This window comes from Poromitra crassiceps, assembly GCF_964638095.1.
Source record: "Poromitra crassiceps genome assembly, chromosome: 8".
Lineage (NCBI taxonomy): Eukaryota > Metazoa > Chordata > Actinopteri > Beryciformes > Melamphaidae > Poromitra > Poromitra crassiceps.
In genome coordinates, this window is record NC_139629.1 from 37,725,234 (window position 1) to 37,740,236 (window position 15,003).

At 42.5% G+C, this 15,003-nt stretch overlaps 1 protein-coding gene across 1 annotated transcript; it reads right to left on the reverse strand.

Annotated features, from left to right (window-relative positions):
* Nucleotides 1-73: 73 nt before the first annotated feature.
* Nucleotides 74-12,289, reverse strand: mthfr (methylenetetrahydrofolate reductase (NAD(P)H)). Its single transcript, XM_083641665.1, has 12 exons — nt 12,157-12,289; nt 10,581-10,843; nt 9,349-9,587; nt 8,529-8,639; nt 8,204-8,397; nt 7,542-7,792; nt 5,105-5,239; nt 4,362-4,542; nt 3,728-3,910; nt 2,801-2,902; nt 2,116-2,235; nt 74-1,502 (listed from the first exon to the last, which is right to left on the reverse strand). The coding sequence occupies exons 2-12, from the start codon at nt 10,826-10,828 to the stop codon at nt 1,281-1,283; spliced, it is 1,986 nt and encodes a 661-aa protein (XP_083497791.1). The 5' UTR covers nt 10,829-10,843; nt 12,157-12,289; the 3' UTR covers nt 74-1,280.
* Nucleotides 12,290-15,003: the final 2,714 nt, after the last annotated feature.

Consider the following 15,003-nt stretch of genomic DNA (forward strand, 5'->3'; position numbering starts at 1 on the left):
TATGACATTCATTAAAAAAAAAAAATGTTAAGGCTATTACTAAGTAGGTTACATTAAGCCACTTAAGGCTTTATACAACGCAAGTCCCTTGGCAGAAGGTTGTTAGTGTAACTGATGTCTATGGTAGATTAGTGGTACCTGAGACATCTGGGTGTTTCTGCTAACTCTGGTAACTTATCCTGTGACATTTTGGATAAAAAAATACATCTCTATTTGCACAATGTAAACAGTTTCCTATACTACCCACAACAGTATGTCAATACAGAATTGATAAAAAAAATGTTATAATTTAAAACATTACATTTTAAATGGTTTCACGTCTTGTTTGAAAAGAATAAAACAAAATACTGAAAAAGGCTTAAAAAAATCCACAACATATCCCAGTGTAGTTTCTTGAGGTTTTCATTCTGGCGATGCATTGACAAGGTAACTTGTAAAGATTATATGAATGGGTCAACCCAGAGCCGTATAATAGAAGAGTTCCGACATCTCCATTCACTCCAATGGACCAGTTTTTTTCCAGGAAGTAGAAAGTGGAACTCTTCAGTAAAAAAAGCAGCACTGTCGAGTTGCATCAAAATAGACAGTGTTGTACTTTGAAAGGGTTTTTCATCCCTTGAAATTAATCAAATTGTACATTATCGGCTTTATTTTAGCATGCAAAAGTAGAGACCCATTCCTGGCTGTTCATTGGCTAATGATTCTTGCATTTTGGTCCTCCGCTGACGCCACTCTCTTACTAGAGGACACTAGGTCAACCCAAAACATGTGGGACCACAGTAGGGAATGTTTGTCTCTCTGTGTTTACAGGCTGTATTTTAGCCTAGCTTATCTTCTCTGATAGCACTGTGAATGAATATACTGTATAGCCTAAAGTAACCTTTTATTTTGCACCAGGGGTTCAGTGTCCACAGGCAAAAACAAAAATTGATATGCCTGCCAGGCCCTCTCAAAGCGCCAAGCTGGTTGACTGCCAGGCCCTCTCAAAGCGCCAAGCTGGTTGTAGCTTATGTGCTTGTTCAGGTTTGTTTCAACTGCTGGATTTTGATTGGGCTAGATACAGTACAGTTTCATTTTACAGTCTATTCGCCATTCAACAAAATCCTAAAAACAGTTCTCGGCAATGTCTTTCAAAAAGCCATGTGAAGTAAGAATACTTCAGCCCTTAAGTACGTTGCGGTGTTCGAGTCTGGAGCTCTGTGCTCTCAATAGCAGCATTAAAAAGACCAAAAGAAAAAATGTCAATAGTCATATAAGCTAAAAAGAATTGATGAAATGTGTTATTCAGAGACTGTCCCATCGCTGACTGGTTCTGGGGGTGCGTCAAGCAGCTCAAACATGTCATCAATGACCTGCCATAGGCAGTTTTCCAGGGGAAAGTCATTGTCCACCAGATTGACCAGGAAGTAGTTGTCGTGGATATACTTGATGATCATCCGTGAGGGGGACTCGTCTTCATAGAGTTTAGCCCACTGCTCGATCCACAGGGCAAAGGCCTCGTCCTGATTACATGGAGACAGACAGTGTTCCTTTAAGAGTGTGGCAGTACAGTAATGGTGCATGGTACATTCACATAACTATTACTAAAGTGGCTAAGTCAACAAACTCAATACTTTTGTCTGTCATTCTTACAGGACATTGTGCTACCAAAATCCATTCATGCGTACCAGGCGCACTACCCCAGAGCTAATGAGCGGAGCGCGAGCGAGGAGCACAGACAAGCGGCAGCATAGTCCCTTTTCACGGTGGCCATTTTGTGTCGAAAAGGCAGAATAAACACAAACAAACAGTTGGAAACCCTCATTAGTGTTTTGATTGCACATTTATTTGTGCTTTTCCAACATAACCTCTGTGAAACTTATCAGTAAAAAAAAAACTTTCTGATCCTCTGCAATCGCCGACGTTGCCAATTGACAGCGCCACTTGCCTTTCTACCTCGCTCGCTGGTGCCTAGTGGAGCCGGGGAGGAGGGGGCAACTTGAAACAGTCTGTTTACTACGGCAACCGACAAATCCCAGAGCGGCTCCGCGTGAAATCTGTGTTCAGCGTGGCTCCGCTCACAAGCTCTGCACCACCCCCTATTGATGAGACTGAGCAGGACAGCCTTGACTTTACCTTCCAAAACATGAAGCTGACTGGGTCCACGACAGTGGGCTGGACAATCTCCCTGCCAGGAAAGATCCCCCACGTCACAGCGTTAGGCTGCATGTCATGGGCGTTGGTCAGGTTACGGCCCTGCACAGATTCCATTAAATACAAGACGACATCATTGGTTACTACGCCCCCAAAAATAAAATCATCAAAAGGGCTACTTTTTGATGGAATATTTATCCTCATGCCATGTATAAGTATACACTGTATCAGTGTTTCCCAAACTTATTTTCTAGGGGACCGACTTTTTAAAAATAACAAACCAACAGGCTGATCTATAAATCGTGAGAAGAGCGAATTTCTGAATAAATGAACACATTTTCTGGCCATTTTTACTGAACGTTCGGCATCACCTATTATCTTGAATAGGTAAACCAGCCATTTCGAAGGAATATACGTTTGGTAAATCATAATTTTGCTTTATGCACAAATGATTGAAAACATATACACAACAAATACATTATAAATGAGACCAAATAAATGCATTTAGGCAGAGTTTTAAACACATTAAATAAAAGACTGGAAGAAATTTTGCTAATTGATTTGGGGACCCAAATAAAATCTCCTCCTGCGACCCACCTGGTGGGTCCCGACCCAGTCTTTGGGGAACACTGTACTATATGACATGTGGTTTTCTATCAAAACTTGCCTGTACGTTAACAATGTGGTAGTTGACACGGGGCTCATACTTCTTCAGTACTTTGAGGAGAGCGTTGACATTTTCACTGGAGGTAAAGAACTCCAGATAGGCCTGTTGGATATGCAAGAATAAGATTGAGGCTACATTATTAGTCAAATCAGGGCTGTCAATTTCACCTACAAATAAAAGACTGAACGGTAAACATGAGGTAATGCTGACACATGAAAGCAGGGCTCAATGAATACACAATGGATAGAGATTGCACCATTTTAGTTGACATATTGATTATTTCCTTTTACTGAATCTAAATAGCTTCCAAGCATAGCTTGGAGGAAAAGTAAAAAAAGAAAGTAATTTTTGAATGAATGAATGAATGAATGAAATGTTTTTTGATGCATTAGACAGGCAGGTTGGGGTTTGAATTCGTTGTGATTTTTTTTTTTTTTTACATTTAACTGAAATTCAACTACTGTATTTAAAATGTGTTCAGACAGCCTTATGTATTCAGTAACAAAAAACCTTGTATACAAACATTCAAATGTTCAATCAAAAATATAAAACTACAACTATTCACTGGTGATAGTTGGAGCACTCTTAATACTGTATATGATTTTTATGTATAGAGAAAAAAATCGAGAACTACAGATTGTTTATTTTTTTCTTTCTGTATGCGCACATCCACGGAAAATAGCATCGAGAGCCTTAACAAGCCATACGAGGTGGTGGGGGGAGGAGTTTCTGCAAGCAGATGAACGGGGGTTTCTCGGTGCAGAAAAAATATAGAGAAGGTAAGCACTGTCCATCTGCTTATATTACGGAGACTATAATGATACAGTGGGTTGAGAATCGACAAAGCCTCCCTTTAATTAGGAAAGACAGTACATGGAGTGCACTAGCCACTCCCTTCAGAAGAAAACAAGGTAACTATGGTCCTACTTTTTGAAAGACATAGCCTCCAGCAGGTCCCCAGCCTACTATGGGGTCTGAGGAGGGTTTGCCGTTGATGTTGGGCTGAGAGTTGATGGTTAGCACCCCTCGCCTGTTGACCTTCTCCAGCTCATCTTTCAGCAGGTTAGTCTCTGGAGCCAGAGGCTCGTCGTTCCATGGCAAACACATCACCTAGGAGGACAAAGCAGACACCTTGGCAAAAATGCCACGGGCTTCAGAGGCACATATACATCCATTCTAACCATCCAAGAGAGCAGTGCTTGTCAACATGAGGTCTGGGGACCTCAGAGGTCCTTGAGGGCGGTCCCCAGCAAATTGTTAAACTTCAGCATTATTTGTACAAGAAGATGACAACTAGAGAATGTAGAAGAATGGCTGTTTGTTTTGATCATAGTTTGACTGTTATCTCTACCTACAATACAGTCAGATAAGTCATGGAATTCTGGACAAAATGATATTGAACAATAACAATCTTCTTAGATTTGGGTTTGAGAGACAACATCTAATCAAATGAGGGTTTGTGGCTCTAATGTGGACTAAATGTGGACTAAAAGAGGACTAAATGAGGGCTCCTTGATATGAAAAGGGTTGAGAATCACTGCAGTAGATCTATCTGTTCCACCTTGTGTCCAATGTGGTTTGGCTGGGCTGTGATGTAGCTGGTGAAGACCTGATAGACGCTGGCCTCACTGGTCAGCTCCTCACCCCACATCTGTAGCAGCGCGTCTTTGGATGATTTGCTTTTCAGGTAGAACAGGTAGTAGTCGTTCAGCTCGCCAAAAGCCGGAGATGACGAATTACCCCTGAAGATAGTAAGTGGTACACTTTTTAAGTGTCCTTTTGACAAAGCAAAGTATGACGCAGCATTTTACACCCGGAAATAAGACTTTCAGAACAAATGTCAATACTGTACTCAAATTAAAATCAGACGTAAAAAAAAAAAAAAAATCTAACCCTAAACTGCCCGGCTAATTAGTCATCAACTATGTTGTCATTCATTCATTTATTTATATGATAGCTCTGAATGTGTCACTGGCTCCCCATGCTTTGGCTTCATATTTATGGGCTAAGACGTCATTAGCGGAATAAATAACGCAAAATGGCCATATCGGCCGATCATTTATCGGTCTGATAAATATTGTGCATCCCTAACATTACAGCTTCTTTCCCCCCCAGTGGTGTTGTTACAGGTTTGCTTGTGGCAAGACCTCCACAACCCTGTTGCTCTTGTACAGTAGCTGTATATCCAAAGAATTGTTATGTTTGGAAGGATTGTAATATAAATGATATGGAGCATTTGCTAGCCTAAATAGGTAGAATCTGGTAAATATTTTTTACTAAATGGTGTAGAGTTATGAAGATTACCATCTGCCATTGGGGAAGTCATCCCAGTCCTGGGTTCTATAGATGTAGCTCTTGGGTCTGGAGGCCCAGAAGATGGGTCGAACATCTTCTATCCTCCGTTTGGGATTGGCGCTCACTGCCCAGGGAAGAGGTCGCCTGGCAAAGACAAAAAGTTTACTTGATTAATTAAGTCTATGACAATAACTCGGTCTAAAAGTCTGGACTATTTCAAGCAAAATATCGCAGTTTCCAGCACTCTTTGAATTTGCATGGTGATTCATAAGGAATGAATTGCCACGCAAATTCCACGAGTGCTGAAAACTGCGATTCATAAGATCTGAATACCAGGCTACCAACATGCACCATGTAGTCTGTAAGAAAATTGTTCCATCTAAGTGATAGAAAGGGGGATCCAGTGAATGAGCACCACCATGGTGCGACGGTCAGTTGGCAATAACAGAGCCAGTCCAATCCGGTTGGGTGCAAACCATTTTATTATAGCATGTTATGTACATTTTCTCTCTGTGTGTGTGTGTGTGTGTGTGTGTGTGTGTGTGTGTGTGTGTGTGTGCACACACACACACAGCATGTAATCCAAGTGTGTGTGGTTTCTGAAATACAGGAGGGAAATAATACAATCAGGAACACAATCACCTCAATTTAGTTACATTGCACACTGCCAACAATGACCGCAGCAGCTAACATCTAAACACCAGCGAACTGTGTCAAACACTCAGGAGATGTGCATGAACTTATCACCTTAACAAACTATAGACAAACAACAGAACTAGAAATCACCACTACTTACATGTTGCAGTTACGCACAGAAGACTTAAGGCGGCAGCAGCAGCTCTCAGTTGCTGCTGGGTGCCGAGGACACAACTCTCAAACAATGGAACTGATCAAGTCTCTTGAAAGCAGTAGGATGGCTGGAGAGTGATCAGTGCCCATTGCCTGCAGGTGTGTTTGAGGTGAGGAGTGTGTTTGAGGAGAGGAGTGTGTTTGCGGAGAGCAGTGTTGGGGGTAACTCATTACAAAAGTAACATATTACATATAATATATTACTTTTAGCAGTAACTCAGTAATATAAGTTATTTAATACTAGGATTTCAGTAATATTATACCAGTTACGGTACTTTGTCAAGTAACTCAAGTTACAAATTGAGTTATATTTGATTAAATGAAAGCACATATTTAAAAAGATACAATCATTTCCTAATCAAACTGTGTTTTTATGCAACTAACCACTATAGATGACAATAACAAAGGAAAATAATAACATTTAGAATTTTGGATTGTTTACACTGATTTCAAGGCGGGTTGAAATTATTTTTTGGGATGGTTCCCGGGGCGGCAATGTCATTCTGCTGCTCCTGTTGTTTTGGTAAAAAGTAATGCAAAAGTAGTGTAATAGTTACTCTACACAGAAAGTAATATTGTAAAGTAACTTATTACTTTCAAACGAATGTAACTAGTAATATGTAGCATATTACATTTTGAAAGTAACTTGCCCAACACTGGCGGAGAGGAGTGTGTTTGCGGTGAGGAGTGTGTTTGAGGTGATGAGGTGAAGTGAGGTAACATTCAGTGGGAGGTGTTTTGTTTCTAGCCCATGTGCAGCTGTAACTGCACTTGCACATATGGAAGCATCTTATGTTTTGTTGTTGTTGTTGTTGTTAGTTTTTGCTTGTGACCCTGTTCACACTCAGCCAACAGCTCTACTTGCCTGATGAGGCCGGTCTCCATTTCTCCAAAGTGGGACCGCGCTGGCTGCATTCTACTGCATGTAGTACACTGACTGGTGGCAAGTACCTCATACAACCCAAACTTTAAAAAAATTGAACTATCCCTTTAAGGCCTGTTTAACTCAATTTTCATCATTTTGTGTATGAAGAGGCGATGGCGCAGGCCGGCGCAGTTGTAAAGGTCGTTGGGGGGCGATGAGTGGCCCTGATTTATATTGTCTCTTGTCCTTCATGTAGTACACTGCATAACCACAAGTGCTGCTGTGTGTAAATAATTTGAATTTAAATGGGAGTGTTGAATTGATAGCATGTATTTCAATTAGTATATTTGGCTCAATGTGGGGGGAAACATACAATATTCACAAAGCATTCTCATGTGATTTCAGATGTCCCTGTGTTCATGTGCGCATTAATAAAACCACTAAAATAGCACAGAGCGTCAATGTTTGTGCTGAGAGGGGGTCTGAAGGGGGTCTGATTCGGTGGAAACAAACGTAATTGATAAAAAACTTGCACAGCGCCGACTGTTTTATTGTCACACCCTTTATTGTGCGAGCCCAACCCATGTTGACGCTAACGCTTTTATGCGCGCCATATTTGTTTTGTGCCCAACAAAATTGCTAATTCACTTGCACTCAGGGCATAGCGCTGCTTAGCGCCAGCACGAAAATAGAGCCCAAGGTCTCATAACAACTAAACAGAGGGTTACCAACCTGGGGTCTTCTATCCACAAGCCCAGCCGCCGGAGAACCTCCATGGTGGCGACCTCACGATTTAGTGTGTAGAAGTGGAGGCCGGGTACTTCGCCACTCTCCAACAGCACACGGCACATTTCCACCGCATGTTCGATGCCATAGCTGCGGATGGCAGCATCGTTGTCCTTGATGGGCTCAATGACTTCAGTGATCTCCTCTGGTACCTCAAGCTTGGACAGCTTGACAAGCTGGCGCAGAGACTGGTAACCCTGGGGCAGAAGAATTTGAACAAAAGAATGGTCAATTCTAAAAATATGATCAACAGAAACAGACCTACAGTATATTGCCTTGAGTTTAAGGACACAATATTCAATATGATTGAATATTGTGATATTTCCCGCGATAATCAAATATCCAATATCCACGATATCCGAATAATTCAACCCCCCTGATAATATCGTATATCGCGATATTTTGGCGGGACACTATCACGATATAAAATTTGGCATATCGCCCAAGCCTACCATTTACTAGCATCATTCCTTTATTTGATTAGGCAAATACAGTATGTGTTATAAGCAAGGGTTTCCAAACTTTCCAAGTATGCCCACACCTGTCTTTCAACCTGCGAACTTTGATCATGATAATCAGGTTTTTTTGTCCCTGACTTAGCGGTTTACCTGAATGGGAAAGATTCCAGGCAGAATGGGACAGGTGATTCCAATTGCCCGGCAGTCTCGAATGAACTTGAGAAATGTGTCGGCCCGAAAGAAGAGCTGGGTGATGATAAAGTCTGCTCCGGCGTCCACCTTCTCCTTCAGGTGTCTGAGATCATCTTCGTAGCTCTCTGCCTCGGGGTGGCCTGTGGGGTAGCCTGCACACAAATGACATACAGCACAGAAGACGGAGAAAAGTATTCAAAATCACTTTCTTGTGTCCTTCAAATGGCGCTCCAATGAAAGAATGTCTATATTGTATATGTGTATATGGAGGTTGAGAACATGCCAGCGACACAGATGTCGAAGTAGTCGTCAAACTCCGAACGGATGTGTTTGACGAGGTCTGTCGCATAGCTGAAGCCTCCCTCCTCTTCCTCCCAGTCTTCTCCAATTGGGTCTACAGAGATATCAGAATGACATGACATACACATCAACTTGCACTGGCAGTCATATGTGGTGATGTGTTGTTGCTTTTTTCCATGAGAAACAATAAAGATAATCAAGGTTATAATAAACATCATCATCATCATCATAACAGTGTTATCACTCAAATATTTTTATTTATTTATACAGCAACAAATAATGAATGGGGGGGGACACACAAATGGTCTGTTCTGCCCATTCGGGCTATGAAATAGTCCACCTCTTTCCCCCTGCTTTGTTGTTTTTGCTATATTTATGTTGACAATGCAAAGAAAATATTGTCTTGTTGTTGCAATATACAGTAGTTACTGCTTTTGTTCGCCTCTAACGTTATAAAGTTGTAGTAGGCTCTAACGTTATAAAGCTGTAGTAGGCTCTAACGTTATAAAGCTGTAGTAGGCTCTAACGTTATAAAGCTGTAGTAGGCTCTAATGTTATAAAGCTGTAGTAGGCTCTAACGTTATAAAGCTGTAGTAGGCTCTAACGTTATAAAGCTGTAGTAGGCCTTGAATGAATTCATTAGCGAAATGCAAAAGACCCAAATCTACATAATAGCAGCTCACTCGCTCACACCAGACTCCTGTTGGCTCTCCTACCTAACATAATGTTCTTCAGACTCAGGTGCTTTGCTTACCTCCTCTCAGTGCCATGTGTTTCAGACCCAGGTCAGGTGCTTGGCTTACCTCCTCTCAGTGCCATGATGTTCTTCAAACCCAGGTGCTTGGCCTTGGCCAGGTAGCCGCTAATCTTCTCTTTGCTCTGGTTGCAGCAGGTCAGGTGGAGGATGCTCTCCAGGCCGCAGTAGTTCACTGCTGTACTCGCAATCATCATGGAGGAGGTTTCCTTGTCCGAGCCTGGGTCCCCCGACGGGTGCCAGGTGATGTCGATGAACAGGGGCCCTCCGGAGCCCATGCGGTCAAATCTGAAGAAAAATTAACAGAGTTGGGGAGTAATGGAATACATGTATTTAAAATAAGAGTATTTAAAATAAAAAATATGAGTTAGTCTTTAAAAATAGATTACTTTAAGGCAGTGGTTCCCAAACTGGGGTACACAGGGGGTACTTCCACTGTGTGGCAGTAAATAGTGACAGCACCATCATGTATTAGGCTCTGGCTGAGGGGCTTCCTGCTCTTGGGCCCCTGAGCCTGTGCCTAGCTTGCCCAGTAATCCATCCATGACAGCCATTGTTAACCAAAATTCAGCGTGACCCAGACAAATAGGCTCAGCAGATGATACTTAACGTTACTTAACTTGGAGTATTCAGTCATCTGTGTGGAGAAATATGTTAAGGTGTCATAAAACATTTCTAGTCTTTGAATAGTTTTTTTTTTTTTTTGTCCTGAGAACTGACACATTGTGGGGTTCAAAATGTTTCAATGGATTTTTTTGTATAGTGTTGATTTGATGGGCTTAGGCTATTCGAAATTGATCAAACACATAAGGTTCAGGGGGAGGCGGGCAGGGCCGGAGCCGGGCCCGAAATTCTGACAAGCCATACGGCTCAAATCAGGCTAAACATGATTTTGCTCACCTGAGCCATATTATTGTGATATACACTGATATCGAGAATGATCCTTATGATTATCATGATATTGATTTAAAATGTATCGCCCAGCCCCAGTATAACCTATTTGCTGTTCTCTCTCCCCCTCTCCCCCTCCCTCATCTCTCTCTTTAATATAAGATTGTTCATTCCTGTTTATTGATAGTGCTTAGCTAGACCTAGCTAGACACATTATCTGTAAAGCCCTCTGAGACATGCTTGTGAATTAGGGCTATACAAACAAACTTGACTTGTCTTGACTCTTGTATGTGCTATGTTCTGTTTGTTTATATGTCAAGGAATGTGAGTGTCTTATGTAAGAAATATGCTACAGCTACTGCTACACCAATACATTTTGCCTGGACATGCCTTGAGATCAGGTTCACAGCTCCACTGGCGGTGCGGGGAGGAAAGAACTCCAGGGAGAACCAGGGGTCACCGGACTCCATCCTCTTCCGCATCTTGTCCCGCAACCTGTCGGATCGATCTGCATCCAGCACCGGAGTGGAGCACCGGGAGCTCTCCTTGGAGCTCTCTCCGCCGCTGTTGCTGGCCCCGCTGGAGTCACTCTTGCATGTCTGCCAGGTACCATCCACTCGCTGGACCTGGTTCACCATGATGGCTAATATGTCCTAGGGAAAAAAGAGAATTTTAGTTATTGTTTAACCAAATATAACTCTTCACGCCGCCCATTAACATTACTGCTCTCCATGTGATTGTGGAAATAACAAGCGATTCGAACCAATTCTAAAAGTTTACACTTTATTGAAATTATGCCCTTATTTGCCGAATCCACCAGAAGAACATCATGACTCCTTAATAGAGACAGTCCGCATGTCTGGGAACGCCCACAAAATGTTAAACGGCTGGCGCGCGAGTGGGGTAAAACCGCCCATATATCTCATGGGCTGACTCACCAAAAGACGGTGCTGCGGGTCTAAACTACAGGTTTGGGGGTTCTAGAGCAGAACACAAGACGTCTGCTCAGATGTGTGTTTACTGCGGTGGTTAAATCCCCGATCGTGTCTGCCTGGGTTGGGCTATCAGCTAAATTCTAACTTTGCTGAATGGATAGAACGGTGGTTTTTACCCCACCCTGACCACGCCCCCAGCCAGGCTGAGCCAGCTAAACCAGTATGACGAGACGTGGCCTCAACCTATAGTCTGAAATCATGTCAGTAGTCAGTATGTTTTTTGTCTGTTTGTTTTGAAATTGGTTGCGGTTCTTTCCCAAATGCACCGAGAAGGTTTCGGAGCAGTTTCCTTATCATTGCTAGAGGCTTTTTCACACATATTTCCCAGTAAATGACTGGGTTAACCGTTCAGGCAGTGCTCATCACTATTCACACATGCAACTACATTCAGTACATTTCATTTCCGTCTTGTGCCTTTCTACACAGGCCATGGCAATGCAGGACAAGGGTCATTCAAGGGAAGAGGAGGGGGGCTCTGATGTGAGCAGCTGTGGAGGTATCAGGTGGTGGTGGTGTTGGCGAGTGTGTGTGTGTGTGTGTGTGTATGTGTTTGTGTGTGTGGGGGGGGCGTAACCTGAATAATCCGTCACACATGAGCCCAGGCCCATACTGCCATGCAGGAACTGACATGTACTGAACATGTCAGATAGCTGAGGCTGCATGTTAAAGGGGCTTGATTTAATAGGTCCACCCAACGTTACTAACATGAGGTCTTCTTTTTGCCTCACACTCACACACACACGCACGCACGGCACGCAAAGTGACGTTATCGTTTAGTAGCAAATGTGTTTTTAGAAAAGCAACCAACGTAAATCTGTTTACAAAGAAGCAGAACTAGAACGCGCGATGCTAACCTAGCTCAGAACCAACGTTACAATTTAAACTCAAGCCAGTAGCCGCGCGTGTTGCGTTTATGCTGGGAAAACAAAGCTACCGAGACGCACCGTACGTTACCGCCTCTATCTACTCACGTTTTGATGGTGGTCACCGGCTGTACCACAGGATGTCTCCCATCCACCACCGACTGACTGACTGACTGCTAAAGTTACTTGCAACCAAAGAAGATACAATAACACGCACTCTGCTACAATGTGGCAACTTGCTATCTGATGTGATGCTCAAAAAAAGCTACTTCGCTATCCGATGCTGCATTGAAGTCCTATGGGAAAATTCCTCTTTACGCCACAGCGGATACCAAGCAACGAGTTAACTTTGAAGTCTAATGTTTACCTTTTTCTTCTGATTTTTTTGCAACTGACTGATTTCTTGTTTCGGGGACGGGGACCCAGCAAGTGTTGTGATCATACAGCGACTTATGTGATGCAAATCGTTTATTTTGATAATAAATACTACTAGAAAATATGGTTTCCCGAATTCTGACATCACCAGCAGCAAGTATCTAGCCAAATGCACATAATTAAATATACGTTACATTTAAACTAAAACTGAAAGCTGAAGTGAGTTGTATTTTGTAGTAGGCCTAGATACGAGCTGAAAGCTGGTGTTATAATGTGAGCATTATATTAATGTGTTGCTAATGGGTGAACGGTATTTTATTCCCCGTCTTTCCAACATGAACCTGTATTTCCAATGGCACCGGAATGCAGCACTTCTCTAAAGGGGATCTTCTTCTTCTCCCGATTGAATGGCGGATCGCAAACAACTTTAAGGTGCATACCGCCACCTACTGTACAAGAGTGTGTAACATCATGAACTACATCTCCGTATTGCGAAACTACTAGAATTCAGTAGGTGGCGGTAATGCACCTCTGCTGGTTGCCAACCGCCAATCAAATCCATAGAAGAACAACAACAACTTGCGCAGCCATGAGATTGAGCAGACCAAGCCAGCAAAATCCCTGAAATAACAAAAGGTATGCAACAAAAATCACTATTACTAAATAAACTATGAACGATGTATAGTTTCCATTCATGCTGGGAATCGTGTTTGTTAGCCGTTGATGGCGATTTCCCGTTAATTTGCCGCGGCTATCCGCATTTAGCAGCTAAATTAGGCTGCTAAATGCTTAAAGGCATTCCCAGTCTACTCTACACATGCTGCATACACTGGGCATGCACGTACGTGCCTCAATGTGTAGTACTGGAGTCCACATCGAGAGATAAAGAACTTAGGCACATATTATTTGATAGCTGCCCCTTTGCCTGCAGGCGCACAGGTTCCGGAGTGCCTAGGGTTACCAACTTCCTGAAATATAACTGTGGACCTATGATAATAATATTATCTGGTCCACCTGCATTACCCTTCAGTAGACTTAAGGCCCACTTATACTCCACGTTAAAGACGGAGACGGCCTCCATGGCACTCAGCAGATGTGATGTTTGAATGCAAGTTTAAAAAAGTAGAGTTAGAAAAAGCTGTATACATACAGCACAGTACAAGGAAGAAGAGGTGGATATTGAGAAAGAAATGCAGGAGGATAGCCATTTATTTTGGGATTGTCACGTAAGTCTGGATGTCACTGGATTCACTGTCCCTCTCCAACCCCCAGGCTTTGTTGATATTCCTCTAGTCCATTCATCATGAGGAGGAGCACAGTGCAGCGCTGCAGCCGTCGACTGTCTGCAAGACAAACTGCCACTCCCATGACTCCCACACCAGCACCTGACAGCCAGGTGAGCAGCACACCAGCACCTGACAGCCAGGTGAGCAGCATACCAGCACCTGCCAGCCAGGTGAGGAGCATACCAGCACCTGACAGCCAGGTGAGGAGCATACCAGCACCTGACAGCCAGGTGAGCAGCATACCAGCACCTGACAGCCAGGTGAGGAGCATACTAGTGCTGCACTATTTGGGAGAAAGGTGCGATTAGCGATTATTGTGAACAATATTGCGATTTGCGATTGCGATATAATAATCAAATGGTATCTAGGATTGTGCCGGTTATGTGTTTTTGACGGTATGATAAGTTAACCTTGGACAAAAATACCACGGTATCGCAGACTAAAAAACATTAAATATATTAAAATATATTAAAAATAAATAAATAAACCAATTTGAAATACAATTATCTTTCAAAAAATATAAAACATTTTATGATCAGAATACAGCATATATTTTCATAATAAAATCTTATATATAGCCAGGTACTCTTCACAACATCCTGTGATATCCGTCTATGTTTGAGACATTTGCATGTCTCAAACATAGAAAAAAGAAACGCAACAGAAACATATAAACTGCAGCATTGTGGTACAGCACATAGTGATGGGGTAAGATGGCTCAGACTGCAAAGTTAGTTACATGTCTGTCCAGTAATACAATGAGTAAGACACACCCAGTTTATTTCTTTCATAGCGACAGATGGCCTTAAATGCCACACTCATGTGACTCTTTTTTTTTAGAGAGAGCCATGGGGTTACGTTAACATTGCATAGGGCTGTGGCGATTCACTTATCTCCCGATTCGATACTATCACGATTCTTGGGTGCCGATTCGATTTATATTGCGATTCTTAAGTATTGCGATTCTACGATTATTGCGATTCGATATTACGATTTATTGCGATTTTTGTTTATTTTTTTCTTTTCTTTTTTCAGTTTGTTTGCTTTTTTACACTAGATTAGAACATGGGAAAAGTTGAATCATACACTAGAGACTGTATATTATATATCATGAGTAGGGCTGGGCGATATAGTTAAAAACAGGGGCGGACTGGGATCATAATTCAGGCCGGGCATTAGATACCAAGCAGGCCAGGCCGATATGGGCCAACGCGCGTGAAATTTGGGCCGTTTGAAGCCAGATTTGGGCCGTTTGAAGTCCAATTTTACAATGAGATGCACCCACTTTAACCCT

Bases quoted from the DNA above. Each gene is read 5' to 3' on its own strand.
- mthfr (XM_083641665.1), bottom strand. From the start codon at position 10,828: ATGGTGAACCAGGTCCAGCGAGTGGATGGTACCTGGCAGACATGCAAG. The intron at 8,640-9,348 runs GTAAGCCAAGCA...ATATCTCTGTAG, and splicing joins CATCATGGCACTGAGAGGAG to ACCCAATTGGAGAAGACTGG. The intron at 5,240-7,541 runs GTTGGTAACCCT...TGTCTTTGCCAG, and splicing joins TTGTGGATAGAAGACCCCAG to GCGACCTCTTCCCTGGGCAG.